The 23574-nt window shown below is 36.9% G+C and overlaps 1 protein-coding gene across 8 annotated transcripts in view; it reads right to left on the reverse strand.

Moving 5' to 3' along the window:
- Positions 1 to 23351, reverse strand: part of LOC131167955 (methyl-CpG-binding domain-containing protein 2) — a 38208-nt gene extending 14857 nt beyond the window's left edge. The window contains exons 1-5 of one of the 8 annotated variants that reach the window (XM_058127045.1): positions 23193 to 23349; positions 19104 to 19310; positions 18493 to 18553; positions 14129 to 14750; positions 11640 to 11693 (exon numbers count right to left, since the gene is read on the reverse strand). In XM_058127045.1, coding sequence (XP_057983028.1) covers positions 11640 to 11693; positions 14129 to 14733 — 659 coding nt within the window. In that variant the 5' untranslated portion in view covers positions 14734 to 14750; positions 18493 to 18553; positions 19104 to 19310; positions 23193 to 23349. Of the gene's footprint in view, positions 1 to 11639; positions 11694 to 14128; positions 14873 to 16621; positions 16807 to 18492; positions 18554 to 19103; positions 19311 to 23192 lie in introns of those variants that run through there. The other 7 variants (XM_058127047.1, XM_058127050.1, XM_058127043.1 and 4 more) reach the window with 7 other exon arrangements.
- Positions 23352 to 23574: the final 223 nt, after the last annotated feature.

Consider the following 23574-nt stretch of genomic DNA (forward strand, 5'->3'; position numbering starts at 1 on the left):
CTTCTCCCGCAGGGTCTCCAGAAACCTTCTCTGATCTTACTTCATGAACAGGCTCCTTAGCTTTGTACTTGACTCTCGAGGTCCCTTCATTGCCTTCCCTTGATTTGCAAAAGCCCTCAAAATGTCTAATTGCTTTACATATATTATAGAATCTCGGTGGACCTTCATACACCACTTCCTACATAATTGAAACATCATCAGGGAGTCATACCTTGATTTTGTGCTTTACTTCCTTTGCTATATCAACTTCATCCATGACCCTGGCATAAGAGAGTCTATCCTTATTCGTAGTTAGTTTATCCATATATAATGGCCTACCAATTTCAAAATAGATTCTTCAATAACTATAAGGATCCAAAGCTCTAGTGGTAAATCTTTCAGTTATACCCACACAGGGAGAATAGTCCTATGTTCATAGCCATAATGGAAGTACTTAGAGATTTTCTTCAAAATCAGGGTCCTTCCATAAATTATATAAGGGTCATTATGGAGGACATTACTGAGATCCTCTTCTCTCTGTAACTTGAATATGATCCACCCCTTGTCATGTTGAATAGAATCCACCTGCACTTTCCAAGAACTAACCAGAGTATTGAAAGCTGCCTTACCAGGGAACTTTCTAGTGAAATAACCCACTAGGTGTTTGCTGAAAATCCCCACAAAGCCTATCAATTCAGAAGCTGGTATTCGACTTCCATCTCCATTTGGGGTGAAAGTTGGGATAGCTCCACAGCTCAAGGGATTTTTGTTGTTAGCAAACTCCTCAACTCAGGCCACCCTCTTATTATCCCTCATTATTGTTCACCCTTCTTGATTTTCCTAGTGGAAATGTTTACTCTCAACAGGTGTTACGATTTTATCTTTTGGCCTCTAAACTTCATCACCCTACCGAAGCAACAACATCACTCGAATCCTTCGTACCAAAAGTTTCTGATTCCGTAGGCTCCTCATCATCCCACGACTTCCTTTTTCCATCACTCTTCCCACTGTTATCTCCTTCATTCTGCGAACTACCATCCTCAGTTTACTCCATTTCTTCGAGAATTTTTCCATTCAACATCAAAGGGACCTCCTTCATCTTCATACCCAACTGATTGCAACAAATAGTCCCCTCACTTTAACTACTAAAGGAAGGGCTTATGTGTATTCCCATCTAATTCTTGAGTTTTTCAAGCAGCTCCAAAGGTGTTTGCATTTCTTTCAAAACTCCCTGAGCTTTCTGCATCCCCTCTCCCAAAAGTCAAGCAAACTCAGCAAAAATTTCATGATTCTTCATCTTACTCCACAACTCTTTCTTTCCCCCTTTGATCTCTAAGAACCTCAATGCATCTTTGATCCCTTTCTTCAATTTTGATTCCAACTCAGCTTTTCCTTATACCTTAATCCCAGCCTTACGACCTATAAGCACACTTGAAATTCAAAATTCAAATCTGCTCATGGGAGGGAAACAGGAAAATGAGAAATACAGCACCCGAACACTCCTAGAGGTTAGGGAAAACCTTCAGCCACCTCCAATCTTGCAAATCTAGCAACCAAAACCAAGAAATCAATGAGAGATCAGAAGCAAGAAGAAGAATCAACCCCAAAACCGTGCATCCCTTAGAGAAGGATGAGAGTTTCTCTCTCTAACACGGTTGACTGACTTGACTAAGAGCTCTTTCTTGATTTTATGGGCGGTGGTGCATAGCCGTTCTTAGTTGGTGGAGCAAATTATCTAGTTAATTTCGTTAATGAACACTTCAGCCTGCTAACTAGTTATGTGAAGGTGACCCTTCACAACCAGCTTCTTAAAGGGACTATGGCCAATTAGGCCACGGAAGTCTAAGGCAATAACAGGTATGTGATGCCCTTAGATGTTCAAGGCCGCCTACACTGATGTATTCAACAAGGCTATAGCCTTGGCCGACAAACCCTAATCTATGAAATTTCATCGTGATGGGATAAATCATTGCAATTGTTGGTCTTCAATGAGGAATAGTAAGCACGAGTCATCACCTTGCGTTGACAACGTCCCTACCCTTTGTACACACCGTCCGTCACTCCTACCTATTGAATGGTCTGATGAAGTGTTCGGATTGCGGCGACGTGGCCAATTCACTACCAGCAACGTAGCAAGAAGTACACTGAACCTTATCATTTAGAGGAAGAAGTCGTAACAAGATTTCCATAGGTGAACCTGCGGAAGGATTACTGTCAAAATTTTCCAAAAAATGACCCGCGAACATGTTATTTACGTAGTGGTGATTGTCTCGTGCTCACCTTACCCTTGTCGGTTTGAACATTGCAATGCATGTGTTCCCATTTTTTTATTGAGTGGGAAATCATATTTGTCTACATGCTTATTTCGATGAGTCACAAAATAACTCGGGTGCGCGTGCATCCCAGAAATTTAGCTTACCCGAGCCTGTGGGCCAAGGCTATAGACTCATTGAATACACTAGTGTAGCGCGCATGTGACCCATAACATCTAAGGGCATCACAGACCTGTTATTGACTCAAACTTTCATGGCCTAATTGGCCATAGTCCCTCTAAGAAGCTGACCATGAAGGCTCACCTCCACATAACTAGTTAGCATGCTAAGGTCTCGTTCGTTAATAGAATTAACCAAGCAAATCGTTCCACCAACTAAGAACGACCATGCACCACCACCCATAGAATCAAGAAAGAGCTCTCAGTCCAATCAGTCAACCATGTTAGAGAGAGAAGCTATCATCTCTCTCTAAGGGATGCATGGTTTTGGGGCTAATTCTTCTTCTTGCTTCGGATCTCTCATTGATTTCTTGGTTTTGGTTGCTGGATTTGCAAGATTGGAGGTGGCCGAAGGTTTTCCCTAATCTCCAGGAGTGTACGGGTGCTATATTTCTCATTTTCCTGTTTCCCGCCCAAAAGCATATTTGAATTTTGAATTTCAGGTGTACTAATGGGTCGTAATGCTGGGATTAGGGCACAAGGAAAAGCTGAGTTGGAATCAGAATCGAAGAAAGAGATAGAAGATGCATTGAGATTCATAGAGATTAAAGGGGGAAAGAAAGAGTTGAGTAAAAGGAAGAATCATGAAATTCTTGCTGGGTTTGCTTGACTTTTGAGACGGGGGATGCAAAAAGCTCAGGGAGTTTCGAAAAAAATGCAAACGCCTTCGAAGCTGCTTGAAAAGCTCCAGAATCAGATGGGAATACACATAAGCCCTTCCTCTAGTAGTTCAAGTGAGGGGACTATCTGTTACACCTAGTTGTGGGTATGAAGATGAAGGAGGTCCCTTTGATGTTGAATTGAAAAATTCTCGAAGAAATGGGGTTAACTGAGATTCATAGAGATTACTGAGATCCTCTAGAATGGCCCTTACACAATTTATGGAAGGACCTTGATTTTGAAGAAAATGCCTAAGTACTTCCAATATGGCTATGAACATAGGACTATTCTCCCCGTGTGGGTACAGCTGAAAGACTTACCACTGGAGCTTTGGACCCCTATGGCTATTGGAAGAATCTGTTCTAAAATTGGTAGGCCATTATATATGGATAAACTAACTACGAATAAGGATAACCTCTCTTATGCTAGGGTCATGGTTAAGTTGATATGGCAAAGGAAGTAAAGCATAGAATCAAGGTATGGCTCCCTGATGGTGTTTCAATTATGCAGGAAGTTGTGTATGAAGGTCTACCGAGATTCTGTAATAGATGTAAAGCAATTGGACATTCTGAGGGCTTTTGCAAACCAAGGGAAGGTAATAAAGGGACCTCAGGAGTCAAGTACAAAGCTAAGGAGCCTGTTCATGAAGTAAGATCAAAGAAGGTTTCTGGAGACCCTGCGGGAGAAGCGGGTGATGTAGTTAAAGAGGATGAATGCAGCAATCAGGTGGTTCATTCTCAGAATTATGGTGAGAAACCAGTGGGTGTCTTGAAAGACAACTCTAATGCTGAAAGTAGAGGGGATTCGATTGATGTTGAGACTCAAGGAAATGTTGCTTTCAAGACTCAAACTAATAAGCAGAGCGGGCAGTCTGCTGTAGATAGATGGCTCAGTGGGTAATGAAAATGAAGGTGGGGCTGACAAAGTCAACGGCAAAAACCCCTTAAGAGGTACCTTTGAAGCAAAAGGTTAAAGAAAAGGAGAAGGTAGAAGAGTTCCTACCAGTTAAGAAAAAGAAGAGGCAAGGGAACCCAATTTAATCTACTGGTTTTTGGAAAGGGGTTAAAGGCCCATTCTAAAGAGAAATGAAGATTGCAAGCTGGAACATTAGGGGATTTAATAAGCTCTGAAACATAATGGGGTGTTGGACCTCATCAAAAAGAAGAAAATTGATGTGTTGGGTACCTTGAAAACAAAATTAACAGTTAATAAACTGGAAGAATCCATGAAGAAAAAGCTAGCTAACCGGTGCCAAATTTGGGGACAATGGAAATGGTAGAATAGCGGTGATTTGGAACCCCTTGAAGGTGAAGATTCAAATGATGAACAGCAACCCTCAAGCCATTCATTGCACTCTCTGTTGTCTAGAATCATCCAAGTGCTTCAATATCAGTTTTGTGTATGGCTTCCATACAATAGTAGCTAGAAGACCTCTCCTATTCTAGACCTTGGATATTGTTAGGAGACTTTAACAGGGTGTTATGCCCTAATGAGAAAATAAATGGAAATGCTGTCACAACTTATGAAACAAGGGAAATTACAAAATGCTTTACTGAATGTGGGCTAAGTGATTTGAATTCTTCTGGAAGTTTCCTCACATGGTCAAATGGTAGAACATGGTGTAAGTTGGATAGGGCAGTGGTTAACAAGGAATGGTATCAGGCTGGTTTGGGTGCACAGGCCTTCTTTCAATTACCTGGATTGTATTAAGATCATGCTTCTTGCATGGTTACTTTGCTTGAAGAAGATCACATGGGAAGGAGACCTTTTAAGTCATTTAATATGTGGGGGCGACACAGCAATTTTCAGAAAGTGGTAAAGAAGTCCTGGAGCTGTGAAGTGCAAGGGTATAATCTGTACAGGCTTGTTATGAAACTGAAAACTCTTAAAAGACCTTTGAAGAATCTCAATGAAACTCATTTTTCCCACATATTGGCTAAAGCTGAAAAAGCTAGTGAGGAGCTCAGAGTAGCTCAGCAAAATTTACACAATGATCCTGAGAATGTTGAATTTTAGAGGGAGGTTGGGATAAAGAGAGAAATTGTTGGTAAGCTAGAACAAGCTAATAGATGTTTTGTAGATCAACAAGCTAAATCCAGATATTTGAACAACTGTGATATAAGTACCAAATTCTTTTATGCTTCGATGAAGAGGCACTCTGCCAAAGATGATATTTTAAAACGGAGAAAAGATAATGGGGAGTTTATTGGTTCCCTATTTCAGGTAGCTAAAGAATTTCTAGCTTTTAATAAAGGTCTATTGGGGACAGAATCCGCGTGCAATTATGTTGATCCTGGAGTAATTGCTCATGGTATACTGAGTGATGTACAAGCTTCTAAGATGGTTCAAGAGGCTTCAAATGAAGAAATTAAGGAAGCCCTTTTTAGCATTGGGGATGATAAGTCCCTAGACCTGATGGGTACAAATCAATTTTTTTCAAAATGGCTTGGGGAAATGTTGGGAAGGACTTCATAGCAGCAGTAAAAGAATTCTTTGCTAATGGCAAGCTTCTCAAACAGTTGAATCATACTGCAATTGTGGTAATAGCCAAATCCCAACATGAGAATTATGTACATGATTTCAGGCCTATTTCTTATTGCAATGTGATTTATAAAAGTTATTTCCAAGATTATTGTAAACAAAATTAATCCTGAGTTGGAGAAGATTGTAAACTCAGCTCAATCTGCTTTTGTGAAGCAAAAGAATATGATAGAGAATATATATTTGGTCCAGGAATTGGTGCGAAAGTATGCTAGAAAAAGGATCTCACCTATATGTATGCTCAAGGTTGACTTGAAAAAAGCATGACCCCACGTCATGAAAGTTTCTGAAAGAAATGCTTGAGAATCTTAACTTTACTGATAAAATGATGGGGTGGATAATGGAATGTGTGACCACAACTACTTATTCACTTTCCTTGAATGGTGACCTGCATGGATTTTTTAGGGGAAATAGGAGTTGAGACAAGGAGACCAACTGTCTCCTATCCTTTTTGTTATCTGCTTAAACTACTTATCAAGATTGCTGAAGGCCCTAGAAGAACTCAAATTTTAACTTCCACCCTTGATGTAAGGAACTGAAAATCACTCATCTACCCCTTGCAGATGACCTTATTCTGTTCACCAAGGGCGATTTCATTTTAGTTAAGAAGATGATTGATTGTCTAGAAATGTTCTCTAAATGCTTTGGATTGAAAGCAAATCCTACAAAGTCAAATATGTACTCTGTGGGCATAAGTGGCAATGAGTTTGAAACAATCAAAAACCTTACTGGATTCCCAGAAGGCAATTTCCTTTTAGGTATTTGAGCATCCCATTGGCATCCACAAGGCTTAATTCTACACATTATTCACCTCTGATTTCTAAAATTGATAATATCATTGGTTCTTGGCCTGGGAAAACTCTGTCTTATGCAGGGAAGCTGGAACTGATTAATGTTGTGGTGCAGGGTATGGAATGTTTCTGGCTCTCCATATTTCCCATCCCAATGGCTTTTTTGAATCATGTGGTCAAATTATGTAGTGTTCATATTTGTTGGGGGGGGGGGGGGGGTGCGAATTAAACCCCTGGTGGCTTGGAGAGATGTGTGTCTTCCAAAGAATGAAGGGGGTTTAGGAGTGTTTGATTTGAAAATATGGAATAGGGCTCTTCTTACAAAGACACTGTGGAATATTCAAAAGAGGAAAGACTCATTGTGGTCTAAATGGGTAAACCAGGTGTACCTTAGAAATGGCAGTGTATGGGGAGCTACATCAAAACATGAGGATTCTCCCTTGTTTAAGAAAATTGTGGAAATTAAAAATATGATGATGCAACAATGCAGGAACAGTGAGAATGCAGAACAACAACTTAGACAATGGAATTCTAGAGACCAAATGAATTGCTCAAAAGCTTACCATTTTTGGAGAGTGAAGGGTATTAAAAGACCACAGTATTCTCTGGTATGGAAGAGTGGTTGTACACCAAAGCACTCATTCATTCTGTGGCGGAGTGCTAAGGATAAATAGCTGACAAATGACAAGCTCTCGAGTGTAGAAAGAGAAGTGCCTTGTGCCCTATGTAATTCAGAACATGAGACAGTGGATCATCTATTCTTCAAATGCAGGGTTGCTACAGAGGTATGGAATTATTTAAGGGGTTGGCTTCGATGGTCTAGAGCCATGACAACATTAAAAGCTGCCCTTAAATGGTTGAAAAAGGAAGCTAGAAGGACTGGAATTCAAACAATGGCTAAGAGGGCTTGCTTGGCTCCAACAGTGAACTGCTTATGGCATTTCAGAAATAAGAGAATGTTATAAGACAAAGACACCCCGATTGAAGCAATCATAAAGTTTATACATATGCATATGTGTAGAACCTTGTATGAAAAATGTCCACACCTTCTATAGTATAGGGATAGAATTGGAAAGCTCTAGTCCCTGGGAATGCCCAAAATTAATTGTATTGAGCATTTCCTTTCTAATGTTCTTTTGAGAGTGTAGGAATTTTTTTTGGGAGTCTTGTGGATATCTCTCCTGGGTATGCCCAGTGTATCATGTATATATCTTTTCGATTAATATAATTTACATTTACATATCAAAAAAAAAAAAAGCTCTCAGTCATTTGCGTAAGAGAGAGAAGCTCACGTTCCTCTCTAGGGATGCTCGGTTGTGGGTTGCTCCACTGTCCCCCCCCCCCCTCTCTGGCCATCGTTTTCGTCCCCTTCCTTCCTCTCTCCCTCTCACCAGGTCAGTCGTGGGCTTCTACGCCGATTTTCCCCTTCTCCGTCCAACATTTCCACTATTTTCCCCCTTCACACCCACTTGTCAATTTGAAAATTTTGAATTTTGGATCTGCCATGGGGCACAAAGCGGTGCACAAGGCAATGATGAACCTCTCGCTAGATGCAAATAAGAAGAAAGAGTGGGAGTGTGCCATGAAGTACATTGGTGATAAAGGAGGAAATGTAACCTTCTAGGGCACGAAGAAACACCATGAGGTTATTCCAGAGTTTAAGAGAGTCTCGAAGGAAGCCATTTCCTCAATACAAACAGAGAATACACCACAGGTTGCTCTTGTGGAGGCAGTGAATCCCTCAAGCAACAAGACTCAGGAGGTGGAAGAATGTGAGAACCAACCTACACAAACTAAGCTTTGGGCAAAAGAAGGCTTTCTAGCGTCTAAAATGTTAGGTTCAACGGATACGAATGAGTCGGTGGAAGAATCAAAAAGTGAGGATTCGGGTAAGAAGAACCAACAAAAGGATTCTGAGGCTAAAGTCTCCATGAAGAAGAACCAAAAAGTGCCATGGGTGAATCTATTTGCTAACAGACAGCGTCAAAGCGGTGGTGTAATGCCTGCCTTTGACTCTAATGGATCAAGGGCTCATGTTTGTGCAGCAGACATGGCTAACCCAGATGGGTCGTGGAGCAAATGCCTAGTGGGCTACTTTGCACGTAAGCACCCAGGTAAATCTACCCTTCACTTTTTAGTCAATTCATCAAATGTCAAGGTAGAGGTTATTCATCATGGAAGTGGATGGATAATTTTCAAATTCTGCAATGAAGAAGATATGTGCTAGGTTCTACAGAGGGGCCATTACTTGGTGTATGGAAGGCCTTTGCTTTTAAAAAAGATGCCCAAAATGTTCCAATTTGATGTGGAGGAGATGAGTACTCTGCCAATGTGGGTGCAGCAAAAGAACCTTCCCCTCGAGCTCTAGACTCCGAAAGCCCTCGGAAAATTTTCTCTGTGTTGGGTAGACCACTTTATGCTGATAAGTTGACCACAAATAGGAAGAGGCTCTCTTCTATAAAGGTGTTGGTGGAAATAGATGTTGCTAAGGATTTAAAGCACAGTGTAAAGATCTGGTTGCCAAATGAGAAGTCGATTAACCAAGAGGTGTTGTATGAAGAGCTACCAAGATTCTATAAGCTTTTTATTTCCCTTGGGCACTCTGAAGGTACATGCAGAACTAAGAAAGCAAATGAGGATCCTAAAGAAACTCAAGTTCAAAAATCAAATCCTTTAACTTTGTTGCCTAAAGGAATTGCAGGGAATGGAGTTTGCCTGGGTTCCCCAATTGATGTTAATACAGACCCCGTAATTGCCTCCAGTAGTTAGTTAAGGCAGCATCCTTTTGATCACACTGAGAAGGAAATTCAGGCCCAGGTTTCAATAAAGCCTAAGAAGGATAACAAGAATGTTGGTGCAGAAAATGACAGAGGCAAGGACCCAGCTGCTGTCCCTGTAAGCTCTAGAGGGGGAAAAAAGGGACTACGAAAACAGGGACAAGGCCCCCCTCAACAACCTTAAACTCAAGGGTAGGGTCTATGGTGATGATTTTGTGTCAATCAAAAGTAAGAAAAAGAATAAAGAGATTCGGCAAACTAGCCAAGTAGAAGGGAAGGGGGGGGTGGGGGGGCAGCTCCCCAGGGTGTTTCATGAAGATTGCATCCTGGAATATCAAGGGATTTAACAAGCCCCTAAAATAAAAATGGGGCTCTCGCCCTCATAAGGAAGAATAAAATTGATGTGTTCGAAATTTTGGAGACCAAGTTTTCAGCTCACAGCCATAGTAGTTAAAAACCCGCCCTTAGGCGTGAGGCGCAAAGAGGTAAGGAGGCCAGCACCTTATAACATGCAAGGCGAGGCTATCTGCAAGAGTCGCAGTGAGGCGCGATGAGGAGCAGAGGGGCGCCAGGCGCCGTGAGGAACGCCTTGAAAATTTTGAGTCTATTAAATGAAAGAAATAGCCAGAGGCCCAAGCACTAGCCCTCATTCAACTCGAACAAACAGGAGCCCTAGCCCTCTTCAACCCTTCGAAACCCCACGACCCTTCGTGAGCTCGTCTTGCACATTTTGAACCAGCAAACGCCTTCGCGAGCCTTCGAACCAGCAGGGTGAGTTCGTCTGCGAGCCTTTGAACTAGCAGAAGCCTTCACAAGCTTGTCTTCGAGCTTTCGAACCAAAACCGTGAGTACGTCTTGCACATTTCGAACCAGCAAACGCCTTCGCGAGCCTTCGAACCAGCAGCGTGAGTTCGTCTGCGAGCCTTTGAACCAGCAGAAGCCTTCGCGAGCTCGTCTTCGAGCCTTTGAACCAAAACCGTGAGTACGTCTTCGACATTTTGAACCAACACGACCCTTTGTGAGACTTCATCTTCAACATTTCGAACCAACACAGCCCTTCGTGACTTCGTCTTCCACATTTCGAACCAACAAGAGCCTTCGCGAGTTCGTCTACGAGCCTTCAAACCAGAAGCGTGAGTTCGTCACTTCGTCTTTGACATTTCGAACCAGCTGCGAGCTCGTCTTTGAGCCTTTGAACCTTCGTGAGTCATCTTCTTCTTTTTATTCTTGTTCAGTTCTTCTTCTTCTTCTTTCAGCGTCCTGCTGCCTGCTGCTGCTTATTCTTCTTCTTCTTTCTGCTGCCGGCTGCCTGCTTCTTATAATATTATATGTAATTAAATATGTAGTTTAATGTAAGTTTATAACTAATACATAATATTCTTTTTACTGAATTTAGCTGCTGCTGCCTGCTGCTTCTTCTTATAATATTACATGTATCTGCTGCCTGCTGCTGCTTCTTAAAATATTAGTTGATAATTTTATTTTAACCTTAAACTTCTAAAAAATATATTTTACAAAATGAGAAAAAAATGCAAGTTGAAGATTTGTAATAATTAATATAATAATCAACAAGTATTAAACTAAAGAAGGTTGTTTGACCAACATAACTTGAAAATTCACAAGTATTGAATTAAACTTGAGCTCATATTTAGATTTTAGACTTTGAAATCTTTTATTGTACTCTTTTATTTTGATGTTGAACTATGTTGAATTGTTGATGCTTTTGGCCTTGGCAATTTCATTAAATTTCCAATTTTGCTAATGAATGTTTTGGCATTTTGAATTCTAACATTACTAGATATTCATATGTTCAAAAATCAATTAATCCAAATAGGCATTTTACAGCATTTTAATAGTTGTGCGCTTCACCTTCGTGAGGCGTGCGTCTTTGCCTTGCGTCTGTTGCTATGCTCGCAGCTTGGAAGTCTTAATGAAGAAAAAGCTTAGAAACTGGAGCCACATGAAAATTTTCACATATTTTCATGTGGCTCCAGTCTTTAAGACCAATCTGTCAGCTCAAACATAATCTATTCTCTAATACTATTACCATAATTAAAACTAAATTTTCACATATTTTTGTCTTATTCTAAAACTTCTCTCCATAATTCTAACTTAGATTCTACTCCACCCCTAGTTCCATCAATCAAGACAATATCATCTACAAACAACATACACCATGAAACCTCATTTTGAATATTCCAGGTAAGTTCATCAATCTCTAGGGCAAAAAAAAATAAAGGCTCAAAAAAGATCCTTGATGTACACCAAGTGTGATTAGAAATTCCCAAGACTCTTAAACAATACCATCTAGTTTGTTTGCAAGAAAATGTAACAAAGAAACCAAATAACAAAATATAAACACCACCATATCAAGTAATCGAAAAGGTGGTTAAAACATACTTCTGTACCTCCACCATTGAGCGAAGTCTCTTGCCAGATGGAGCAGCATAGTACCTACAAATAATGAGGAATAAAATAACGAAGTTGGCAATAATTTCTAAATTCCAAATCACAGCACCTGTGTTATACACCAAACAACTTGAAGGAAATGCTATCTTAGGATTGCAACTTAACAGACACTAAATAACAAATAATAACACCTCATATTAGCAGAACAAAATCGTAGGAACTAGCAAGACATCATTTTCCAATTACAAGCCAGCTAAAGAGCCTCAATAAACACTAGGAAATGGGGAAAAAGAACAAATATTATATAAATATATATATGTAAGTAATATACATATATATATATATATATGTATATGTATGTGTATATAAACAAAGCATATCCAAACATCCATATAACGCATCAAAAGATACAACTAGAATGTGTTCATTCAGCAAAAATGATCAAGTATAACTATCATATAATGCAGATTTATCACGTCTTGGAAGCCTCACGGCCTTAAAACAAATCAGTCACCATCTTAGATTTATCTATTATGGCATCTATGATTCCAAATTTGTCCCTTTTTTCTTCCTTTCTCATAGAAAGAAGGGGGAAGGGGCCCGACATACCTAGATCATTTACTCGTACAATGAATGGCAATTCTAATCGTTGACGATTTTCCAAGCCAACAAAACATTTTGTTACTCAGAACTACAACAAATAAATTGCCTAGCATAACAACTTGAGATAGTGCAATTATCAAAACCGCTAAGATTTGGAGTTCATCCACTACATAGCTTGTACAAGTTTACACATTTATGGCATAGTTTTTGTTCCCCCCCCCCCCCCTCCGCCACCCCCATGGCCCTCGTCCCCCACCAAAAAAGGAAAAGGCACTCACTAGGAAAGAAAAGAAGCGAAGGGGAAAAAAGCACTCCCTTACAAACAGATGCCGTATGATATGCTTGTACGGTGCAACTCTATGGACAACTTATGTTTCTCCCCTTTTTTCCCTTTTGATAATATTAAGAAATTTACAAGATGATGAGGAAATTGCATCATAGAATAAATTGATCTCACAAACTTCTAGCTCAGAAGGACGAGAGAAATAAAATGGTTAATCTCATTTAGTAATGATAAAATGAAATCCAGAAAAACAGAATCATTAAATAGAAGCTCGTATTAATGAATTAGCCAATATAGACGAGAAATAGACTATTCTAGAGAAAGTGATAGGTGGTGAAGAGCCTCTTTGAGAATGTAAAAAATTAAGATACCTAATTGGTCCAACATTCCCATCCTAAAATAATTGCACAACTTCTAGAATCTCTCCACCAACTTCTCATATCCATTGGTCACAGATGAAGCCCACAGAAGGACCAAGTACTTAACAAGTAAATTGAGCAATAATGACTATGAAGAAGCCAGTGTTAACACAAAGAGTGTGACTTCATTTTTAATTAAAAAATAAAAGAAAAAAATATTCTTTGGGTTTCCTTTTGTTTTTTTTTTTGGGTAATGAATTGGACAAAGTTCCAATAATCTCATTTGCAAGCGTAAGGCACAATATATCAAAGAACCAAGAACCATTTGAAGGAGGAGATAATTGTCAATGAAAAAGATAGATTTAAGGCACAGATATGCAACTTCTTATCTATGACAATTGATTCAGATTAACTGATTTGGCAAAAGAAACCAGTTTTGCTACCATGCGAGAACTTCTAATATAATTCTCATGTAGAGTTCCTTCCTCACTCCCCATTTATTTTTTTTGGCAAATACCCAACTTGCACACAAATATTTTAAAAAAAAAAAAAACAATCACTAGATAGGAATAAATTTCTAGGCTCCATAACAAAGGGCTCATAGAGTGAAATGCAGTCTAGGAGCATGACTATATATGTAACATGTCTATACCTATAATTTACTATAGAACATCTATAATTGTGAGCATGAAAAAAGAACCAAAAATGTAAACCACGATAAAAATAATAAGACATAATATCTCTACACAAAGGTACTGTGCCCCTATAATCCTATATATTTCTTAAGCAAATGCTTGTGCGCGACAAAGGTTCAAACTTTGGCCTGAATAAACATGCACTAAATATCAGGCATACTGATGCAAAATTTGTTTTCAAGGAGAAGAGTCTAATAGATTATAGCTTCATGACGAGAAGACTTCCAAAAAATATACCAAACAAGATTGATTGAAAAAAGATCTCCTAGCTAACAAGACAAAACACCTCTAAATGAACAAGTATTGACATTCACAAATTTCACAAACAAAATTACAAGAATGGAAGCAGATAAAATATTTGGGGGGGGGGGGGGGGGGAGGATGATTATTGCTATAAATAAAAATGTTTGAAAATTCAATTGTAGTATGTGTGCAAGTTTCTAATTTATATGGGAGAATGTCAAAACTGAGTGCAGATTGCTAATTTATGAGAGAATTTTATAACAAGATAAAGATAGACAAGAGAGAAGGGTCACATACACATCCGCAAACTTCGTGCTTCCTTCCCCTCTAATCCGTAGCAATCGTTGCCATCCAGGAGGAGGCTGAGCAATGTTAGGCTTATCAATTGCCCACAGCCTGCTGCCATCTTGAGATATATCAGGTGGATCATCACATGATACCTCAGGCCGCCACTCACGAGCAGTTTCACAGACAAAAGGCTGCTCTAGAATATGTTCACGAATTTCTTCATACTTTTCCTTTGTCGGGATTAATCTCCATTTAAAACAGTTAGCACATTGGACAGTGAAAGCCCCTACAGATGGCAAAACTCTGGGAGATGGATTTGTGGCTGCGTATTTCAAAAAAGGGGGAGGCTGGCAATCAATTGGATTAGGGACAGGTTCAATTTCACCCATACCGTTGGCCACAGGATCATAAACCACCAATTGATTTGAAACATTCTCATGAGCTTGATCATCTTCATCCTCCGTATCTTGTGAGCCAACATTTTCTTCCTCTGAAGAAGAAACATTTATGGGTTCCTGAGGTTTTCTATTCAGGTGACAAGGGAAAGTGGAATCCGTGACGTCATTTTCTTCCTTTTTCAACTTGAAGGTAATTTTTAGAGGATGTGACCGCATTTGTGGATCTCACACGCCTGCAACCCAAGAAAGATATATGAAGAAAACCACATACCAATAATCCCACGACAACTTGTAGTGCTACGAAGATATGGAGCTGCAGTACAATATTGCATCCTTGTTGGTCAAAGTATACATGCTATAATCAATATATGTTAAGGAAAGATCTTCAAATATCAATTACCCCACGCCAATAAGACTTTCCAAAACATAGCATAACAATTTTATATTTTAAAAAAATGTGCATCACTGCATAAGAAATTTTCAACAGAAAACAAGCAATGTCAGTTACCGAAACTATAGAAATAGCTAAAATGTTGTGCTCAATGCATAAAGCATTAATTTCCTAAGGACACGACAACCAAAATTCATATTGTCAATCTCCTTCAAATAACACAAGCATGGTACATCCTATATTAAGTTACCAAGATAAGTTACTGCAAACATTCCTCACTTTTGAGTGTCATAGACTAATATAATATGCAAAATACATTCACAAAGCATAAAGCATATTAATTAATGTAAAACATGTCACATAATTCACAAGCATCCAAATCCTTATATTATCATATTTGAGATGTTTCACACAAAGATTTCTCTAGTTATATCCTACTCATGCGTGTCCTAAATCCTAGATTGGAGCCACCTCATTCAAGCTAGATACAAAAGTGCATATGCAAGTCATTTTCAAAATGAAGTGCATTTATTAGTTCCTCTTAAATGCTAAGGCTCAACATACGCCCAGGAAAAGATCGAAGTGGTAACTTGAGATCAAGTCATTGTCAAAAGCCTCGTCTAAAAGAAGAACTAGAGTGACAGGAAGCCTCTAAAACTATGAGATTGATTATTAATTTAATGACAGTTTTATTGTTTCCATCCGCTCTCAAGAGTTGTACATGACAGTAGGAATGATAAAACAACATAAGTATCTTTCCCAATAAGTATAGAGAAAGGTGAGGAAGTATGTTGCATGATTGACATTACAGCATTATGCTACGTAACATATTGTCCATGAAATGTTGCCTGCATTAAGGTCTAGGATGAAGGAAATGAATGGGTGACAACGTTGTTCAACTTCAAGGTTGTTGGCACTAACAATTTAAAAGGCAAAGGCGTAAGATGAGGCAACTTAGCCTTGATGAGGCAGGTGAGGCCTAAGCCTCGAGTTGTTAAGCCTTTTGAGAATTTAATTTTTTATTTAAAAATATTTTTTTAAAAATTATGTACAAAAAATAATAAGAAACTTATTAAATTTCAAAAAATCCAAAACTCACGTCATCAGTGTCCATAGACTGCAACGTCACTCTGCCACATGCCCTTATAGTGAAGAGCCTATTCTCAAATAAGTTGAGTATGTCGGTTGCTTTCCCACCCAATCATAATGAAACACAAAAATTAATACTAATCTAGAGCTACTTTTTCTCGAATTTTCTATGCTTATCCCTTGCAGCTTCCCCATTTCCCTCAACTCTCCAATTGATACCTCCCAAAAATCAACAATTGTAAAATCAAACACTTACAAATGAATTATTCTGCCTAAAGAGCCAACTTTCGATTGCATTTTTCTCCATTTTCGAGTCAATTGATTCTACCGGCCAAAGATAAAAGATCAAAGACCATCAAGCAACTAACACTGCTTGAAGAACCAAATCTCAATCAAGCAACATCCGTATCTAATGTGTTTTTTCTTTGAACCAATAGGCCTCATCACAATCAAAGCGATTGTAGGAGCCTAACTCAACAAAAGTTATGGAGGTCTTTGTCTGATGAAGGTTTGATTTGTTGAAGCATCTAAAAGGGATCATCCACCCTTTAAATCCTGTGTTTTATAGAATTAAAAAATTATATTAAAAAAAATACACAATAGTACAAATCCAAAAATGGATACGTCTTGGAGAAAACAACACTAAATTTGCCTTTAACCACAAGGCATACGCCTTTTGGGAATTTCGCCTTTCAAATTCTGCTTTGGGGCTTTTAGCTTGCACATCGCCTCATGGTACACGGTGCACCTCAAGACATGCTTCATAGATGCCTTCTAAATCATTGGTTGCCGCAATGAATCATTTGCTACTGCTAATTTATGGAATTTAAAAAATAAGCAAATGAAGTGTACTGGGTAAGAAAGCAACAATGCAAAGTTGTTAGGGAAGGACACAAAGGTTGATTTGTGCTAGGTGTCATAGCTAGCAAGAGCACATGCCACACTATACACATGGAAGGCAAATAACCATCAATAAGTGCAAATAGAAAGTTTTAGTCATCAAAAAATTTTGTGCAACTAGAATAAAGAGGTATTGAAGCAGCTAATGGCTATAAATTTAATAATAAAAGCAAATAATAACACAAAAGAAAGTAACAAAATTGAGAATAAGGTATCAAATCAATTGTAAACCCATAGTAACATCACATCCTGCATGTTCAATTATGTATATTTAAAATTTTAGAGAAGAAACACAAGTAAAAATTGATCTGTGTATGTGTCTAAAAGAAAACCAAACTAAATCAGGACTCTTATCAAAAAATATCAACTTATATCCGTCATATTTTTATTAGAAGTGTGGATAGATAGCTTTTGAGTCGATACTGTTCGGATTTTAATGATTGTTAACAACCATCCAAATGTCCATTTGAAAAAAAGATGAAAATCACAAATAGAACAAGGCTCCAACTACCAGAGTAACAAGAATCTATTCATCACATTTAGACAATTTCACCAATAATATTTAATCTTAACTTTCAAATTTAAACTTTACAACAACTTCGATAATTATAGACTAAGCAAGGCAACATATTAGTGATCAGGTGCAACTTTACTAAATCTCATCATACATCATTGTGCATATAATTGCAACATTAGTTAGTCATTAATGCTTCCTTAATTTTGTTTGATTCATATTAAGTAAATGTAATCTCTCCCTAGATCCCCCCTCCCCAAGTGTTTACTTGTCTAAATTGCCAACAACAGCACCTAAAACCCATAATTATGACACAATATGCTACCCCCCCCCCCCCCGGGCGGGGGAAAGTGCGCAAATAGTGCACATGGAATTTTTCTCAAATTTATTTTTCTATCTAACCTTATATATTTTAAACATTCATGCACTCGGCCTTGTAAAGCTAGAGATGAAGAAATTCGAGATGCAAAGTATAAATGTGGACAATATAAGGTTTTAGGAAAGGCAATAGCCAAAGATCTCCAAATGCCAAGAGTATGAACTTTTCTAGTAAACATTTATCAATGTGTTAAATACGGAAACATATTATATAATAAATAGATGCATTTAATTTTTAAATTTTTATTTGAATAAAAAGTATGTATCTTAAAAAACAATAGAAACCACAAAAGTCAAAGCAACAAATTTTTTGATTAAGTAAAATGACACATAAAATTCAGAAATGAAAGTACTTCCTAACTCCTAAAAAAAAGGCCAATGCTTGCATCAAGTTCAATATGTTCACTGCATCAATATCACCCATAAGTAAGAATAAGCTAAACAAAAGTTATCTTTTTTGTCCATGCAGTTCAATATTATTGGGGAAACTGAAGCAATGAATGCAAGCATCTTGATGAAAGCACAGCTTACATAAAAATTATAGTAACTCACAACTAAGAGGACTAGAGGAAGCAAAAAAATAATAGGATGGCATGAAGAACTAATTTAAGGGGACAATTAAAAATGAAAAAGATTTATGATATCTTCTTAATTTGGGCCATAGAAATGAAGCAAAAAAAATAAAAATAAAAAATCTCTAGACCTTAGGTAATGGGTGCCTGCCCAAGTAAACGATACTGACCAAGCAGCTGACAGGAACAATTCTGAAAAAATGAAACCCATTAATTTGAAAACAAGAAAAATAATTGTACAATAATGCCCACCAAAATATCGCTTATTATTTTTTTTCTTTCTTCAGTTTCCAATTTTCTATCAAGTCATCAAAGAGAAAGAGATATACGTATTTAAATTTTAAGAGAGAGAGAGAGAGAGACTGAGAGAGAAAGCAAGTTGCGACAAACCTGAAAAAGGAATGCTTAAAGCGCATAAAAGTGAAGTTCTTCAAACTAAAAAAGTAATATTTTGCAGCAACCTTTTTTTTGTTTTTTTTTTATCATGCAAAGCAAAACCAATCAAAAGTTCATGGTCATTCACATTCAACAGTCTACATCCTATAACTTTACCAAAAAATCATCGGCAGCAATATAAAACTATAAAGGAATAAAGGGACTACATTGCATGCAACAAACACTAACCGGTCCAAATTCCAAACCAACCACAAAGATTAGCTACCAAAGTATAAATTTATATCTACAGCCAAAAATTCAAGGGGAAAATTGATGATTATTGCAAAAGAATGTGATAGATCATTACAGAGGGAGTGCAGATATTGACTGATCATAAGAAGCATAAGCAGTCGTCGATGGAGAGCTTCATGGATCTTCCAGCGGTGTAGATTCAGAGTGGAACGAGTAGATTGCACAATCTAGTATTGCATATGACCTCCTGTACAAGGTTTGCTTGAAGCCGCTGTTGTCATGTTGCTCCTCCCACCTATTTCACAAATAAAAGAGCTCCCACCTATTTCACAAATAAAAGAGCAAAGTACAGCCTAATGTTCCATCAAGAGAGCATTGATAAAAAAGGCAACTAATTTTTATTTATTTTAGTAATTTTATTGAATGTCTTCAAAGTCCAAAGTGACTTTTTATCAATTTTAACAGGAACAATTATATCACAAAAAATATGAATTTATCGTTTCACCACTTGCATTAATTATTTTCTTTAACTGACCTCCAGAACTATAAAGGAAAAACGTGGAGGGTAAAATATGTCATATGACAAAAATAAGGCTGCATTTAATATTACAGTTATTGTCTAAACTTATTTTGAGAGTATTGATGAGTCCATAAATGTTGCAAGCTATGGAGTTCCTAAACATTAAAAAAGCAATTGATTTTTATGAAGTTTAAAAATTTATATTTTAATTGTGAAAATATGAAATTACATCTACTTATGAAATGTAATGGGATAGGAATGGAATGCCTGAAATTTGAACAATGAGCATGAAAAAATCAAATAATAAATTCAATTCTATACCATCCGATTGCATTCCTATTTATCATAAATGTAGTTAATGTTTATTTAAGGAAATTAAGGGTCCATTTAATTCTGGAAAATAGTTTTCATTTTCCATTATAATTTTCCATAAAATTACAAAAAAGAGTCGCCTAAATTTTCATTTTTACAACATTTGCATTAAATAAATGAACAACAATAAACAATTTTCACACTATTTGCTTGTGAAAATAGTTTTATTTTCTATTGCGAATTTTTCAAACTAGTTTTCTAATTTTCTAATTTATTAAAAAAAAAAAGTTGGAAAACATCTCTTCATTATTTTTCTAAATTTCTAACTCTCACATTGACTATATGAGCATGGAATTCAGATGTTGGACTTTTATTTATGTGGATTATGTATAAAATTTCTTCTAAATCCACACAAATCCAAATTGAAAACCCAAAATCCATGATCTTAAATATTACCTTACATAAATTTTCAAGAATTGAAAAACAAATTGTCTTTTTTTTGTGATTATTTTCAAATCTAGAAATAAAAAATGAACATTTGTTATGCAAATTTGAACAATCTTTATTTTTTACCTCTTTAATATGAACCTCTTAAATATTACCTTATATAAATTTTCAAGAATTGAAAAACAAATTATCTTTTTTTTGTGATTATTTTCAAATCTAGAAATAAAAAATGAACATTTGTTATGCAAATTTGAACAATCTTTATTTTTTACCTCTTTAATATGAACCTTGAAAATTTAAAAACAAGCTAAAAATTTGAAAAACTAAAAATTGAAAAACAAAAAATGTTTTGCACAACTAAATGAGCCCTGAGCATTTCTGTAAAAAATATGAAAATGAAAAATAAAAATTATACGCTACTTTATCTACTTGTAAAAGTTGTGTTTTTTTGTTAGACCCTTGACATTCAATGGGATCCAACTAATCGCTAGATGCCACGTCACTCTGCAATGCAATGGCACCATACGACAAGCACCCTGTGTTTGGCTCAGGTCATTTTAAATGTCTCTCAAGAATCAATTTTATAAACATCTCAAGTCCGTAAATAGGATTATGACAAAAATATTTTTGTTCAGTTCACACATTAGAATTTCCAAGAAATTAATTTTTCTTTCCTTATTAGTAGTAGTAGAAGAAGAAGACGACAGAGCACTTTTGTCCAAGAGCAAATGGTAGGAATTTTTTTGTCACAAAGTTGGATTTCTGAAAATCCAAGATTATTTAAGGATGGTTTTAAGCATCTTAAATTTTATTTTTTCTTTTTGAGTTTTATTGGTAACAGAAAATTCATTAAATCAAGAAGGAATTATTTTTCTTTTAATGAATATCTACTATTAAATGTTGTGCTATTTGTCCTGAGGCATCATTTTAATATAACATCAACATAGCATCACATTGTTAATTGGACCTTTGACATTCAGATGCCACTTCTCTCTGCAATCCCACTTTAGCATCCCAAATGTCTCAAATTATTTTTATATGCAAAGACTCCAATGAGAATATTTTTGTTTGGTTCACTCATCAAAAAGGAAGTGTTGACTTCTGTTTCAACCCAGTTTTAACAATGTGTACTTACTTATTGATCTACATTGTTATGGATTGCATACACTAGGCAAATAAGAGAACTAGCAGTGGTAAATGGTACAATTTCTATGATTTATGTTTCCCTGAATTTTTTTAAAAATATTTACTTGTAGATTTATGTCTTTAAATATATAGTTCAAACCGTTGAAACTTTTGTCCAATCATTTTAATGTAATATTCTACAGCGATGATTTTACAATAGAATGATGTTAAATCTTACTGTAGATTTAGATTTAATCTCCTTAAAAAATTAATCCATGACAATTCATTTGCTCTTACATAACTATAATAGTTTTTGCAACCATGCAGGTTTCTTAGTTTTATAATTTCAAGTAACATGACAAAAAAGTCAATAGCATTCCCAGAATATGGAAAAGAAATAAATAGCAATCTCAGTAGATTGTGTTGGGTATAATTCTGTATTTTGAACAATTAAAATGTTTGCTTGACTTCACTCTTTATAAAATCTTCTTACTATTTTTAGCATCCTTTATATAATTTGCGAAATAAAATTCTAGTACAAGGGTCTTGTAAGAATATTAACTTTAAGATGTTTTCAATGCAAGAGTTCAGCTATTACCATATTACAAAATAATTTAAACTTCATCATAAATAGGATACATTCCCCATGATAACATTGAAGTAAGGCAAATTTAATTAAATCTTAATTTTTAAAATATTATAAATAGGATAAGATTAATGGGTCTACGAATCCTTTTCTTTAAGGGCATAGAGTGCCATAGAATGAGCTAAGGAATCCTTTGTTCTGTCCTAAACAGATCGGCAAAGCAACTTGCTACATATTTGGGCTATGCGGATATAATCAACTTGGATGGAATGAAATTGAAATCATCATTTGATTTTTGCAAATTCTTCTTTCAATTTTTTCAATTCTATTTCATTCCCACTCCATTATATTCCGGCACCCAAATGCAACATTGAAGTCTATGCAACGATGACGTCTTGAGTTCTAACTCACACATTTACACTAGTTCTCTTAAATAAAACTATTCCCTTGGCTTAGTTTCTTCCTCTTATAATACAAATAGTAATTTCAGAGCCGGGTTAACCAACACCTTTCGTGCATCCAGGTCAATCCAAAGTCAATATTCAAGTCCGGATTCACCCGACCCAATTGCTGTGTTCAGAATTAGGACCGACCCAGTCCGTGCCGTCGGACTCAGATCCGGACCCGAAACGGGAAGGTTTAGCCCATTTTTGAGCTTGAGTTTGTTTCCTGAGAATCTAGCCGAGAAAATGGCCAAGAAAATCCAAGAGAAAAGGCCCTAGAGCTACAGATCATAACAAATCCGGACTCATGCATCCGGATCGGACTCAGCCCGCTGCTGCGACCCAAGAAAATACAAGAGAACCTAGATCTGTGATGTTCCACCCTGTTTAGCGACTAGTAAAGCTCGGGAAAATGTGAGTAGAATCGGGAAAGCATGGGAAAATAGAAAAACAATAAACAAAAAAAATCATTTATCCCTTTGGTGTGTGTTATTTCTCGAAGAAAAAATAAGAAAACAAGAAAGCCTTCGTTTGGTTAACGAGCAAAGAATACAACATAAAAATTAAAAAAAAAAATCTTGTTTGGCTAGAAAGAAAAGAGAAAGAAAAGAATAAAAAAATAGTTTAGACGAACATTTGGTATTTTTCCCAAGAAATGAAAGAGAGAGATCGGAATAGAAAATTTTTGGCCTGTTTGTTTCTCAAGGAAATAAAAGAAAATAGAAAAGAAATGAAAGAAAGTGAAAGAAAACAGAGAAAGGTGAAACTTACCCGGAACAGCCGCGCGTTGAGCCACTGTAACACCACCGCGTCGCCGGAAAACCCTGAGAGCCGCTGCTTCTCCCTTGCGCTCGCTCTATCTTGCGGCAACAAGTAAAATGCTTACCTCCTGGCTCCTGCAAAAAGCATTGATTCATCTGGTGGCTGGTCATTCTCCTTTTTTTTCTTACAATTTTACCCCTATGAAGTTTTCAAAATGACAGGGAACCCCAAGCAGCCCCTGCCCCGTTGCTTCCCAGGTTGCTAGCGCACCAACGGAAGCGAGATGGACCTGTTCATCCGGTGCGGACCGGCTCAACTCGTCTTTTATTTATTTCTTTTATTCCATTTTTTCTAAATTTTTCCCCTTTTTTATCTCTAACCTCTAATCCCT

The sequence above is a fragment of the Malania oleifera genome, chromosome 11 (genome assembly GCF_029873635.1).
Source record: "Malania oleifera isolate guangnan ecotype guangnan chromosome 11, ASM2987363v1, whole genome shotgun sequence".
NCBI classification, from domain to species: Eukaryota; Viridiplantae; Streptophyta; class Magnoliopsida; order Santalales; family Ximeniaceae; genus Malania; species Malania oleifera.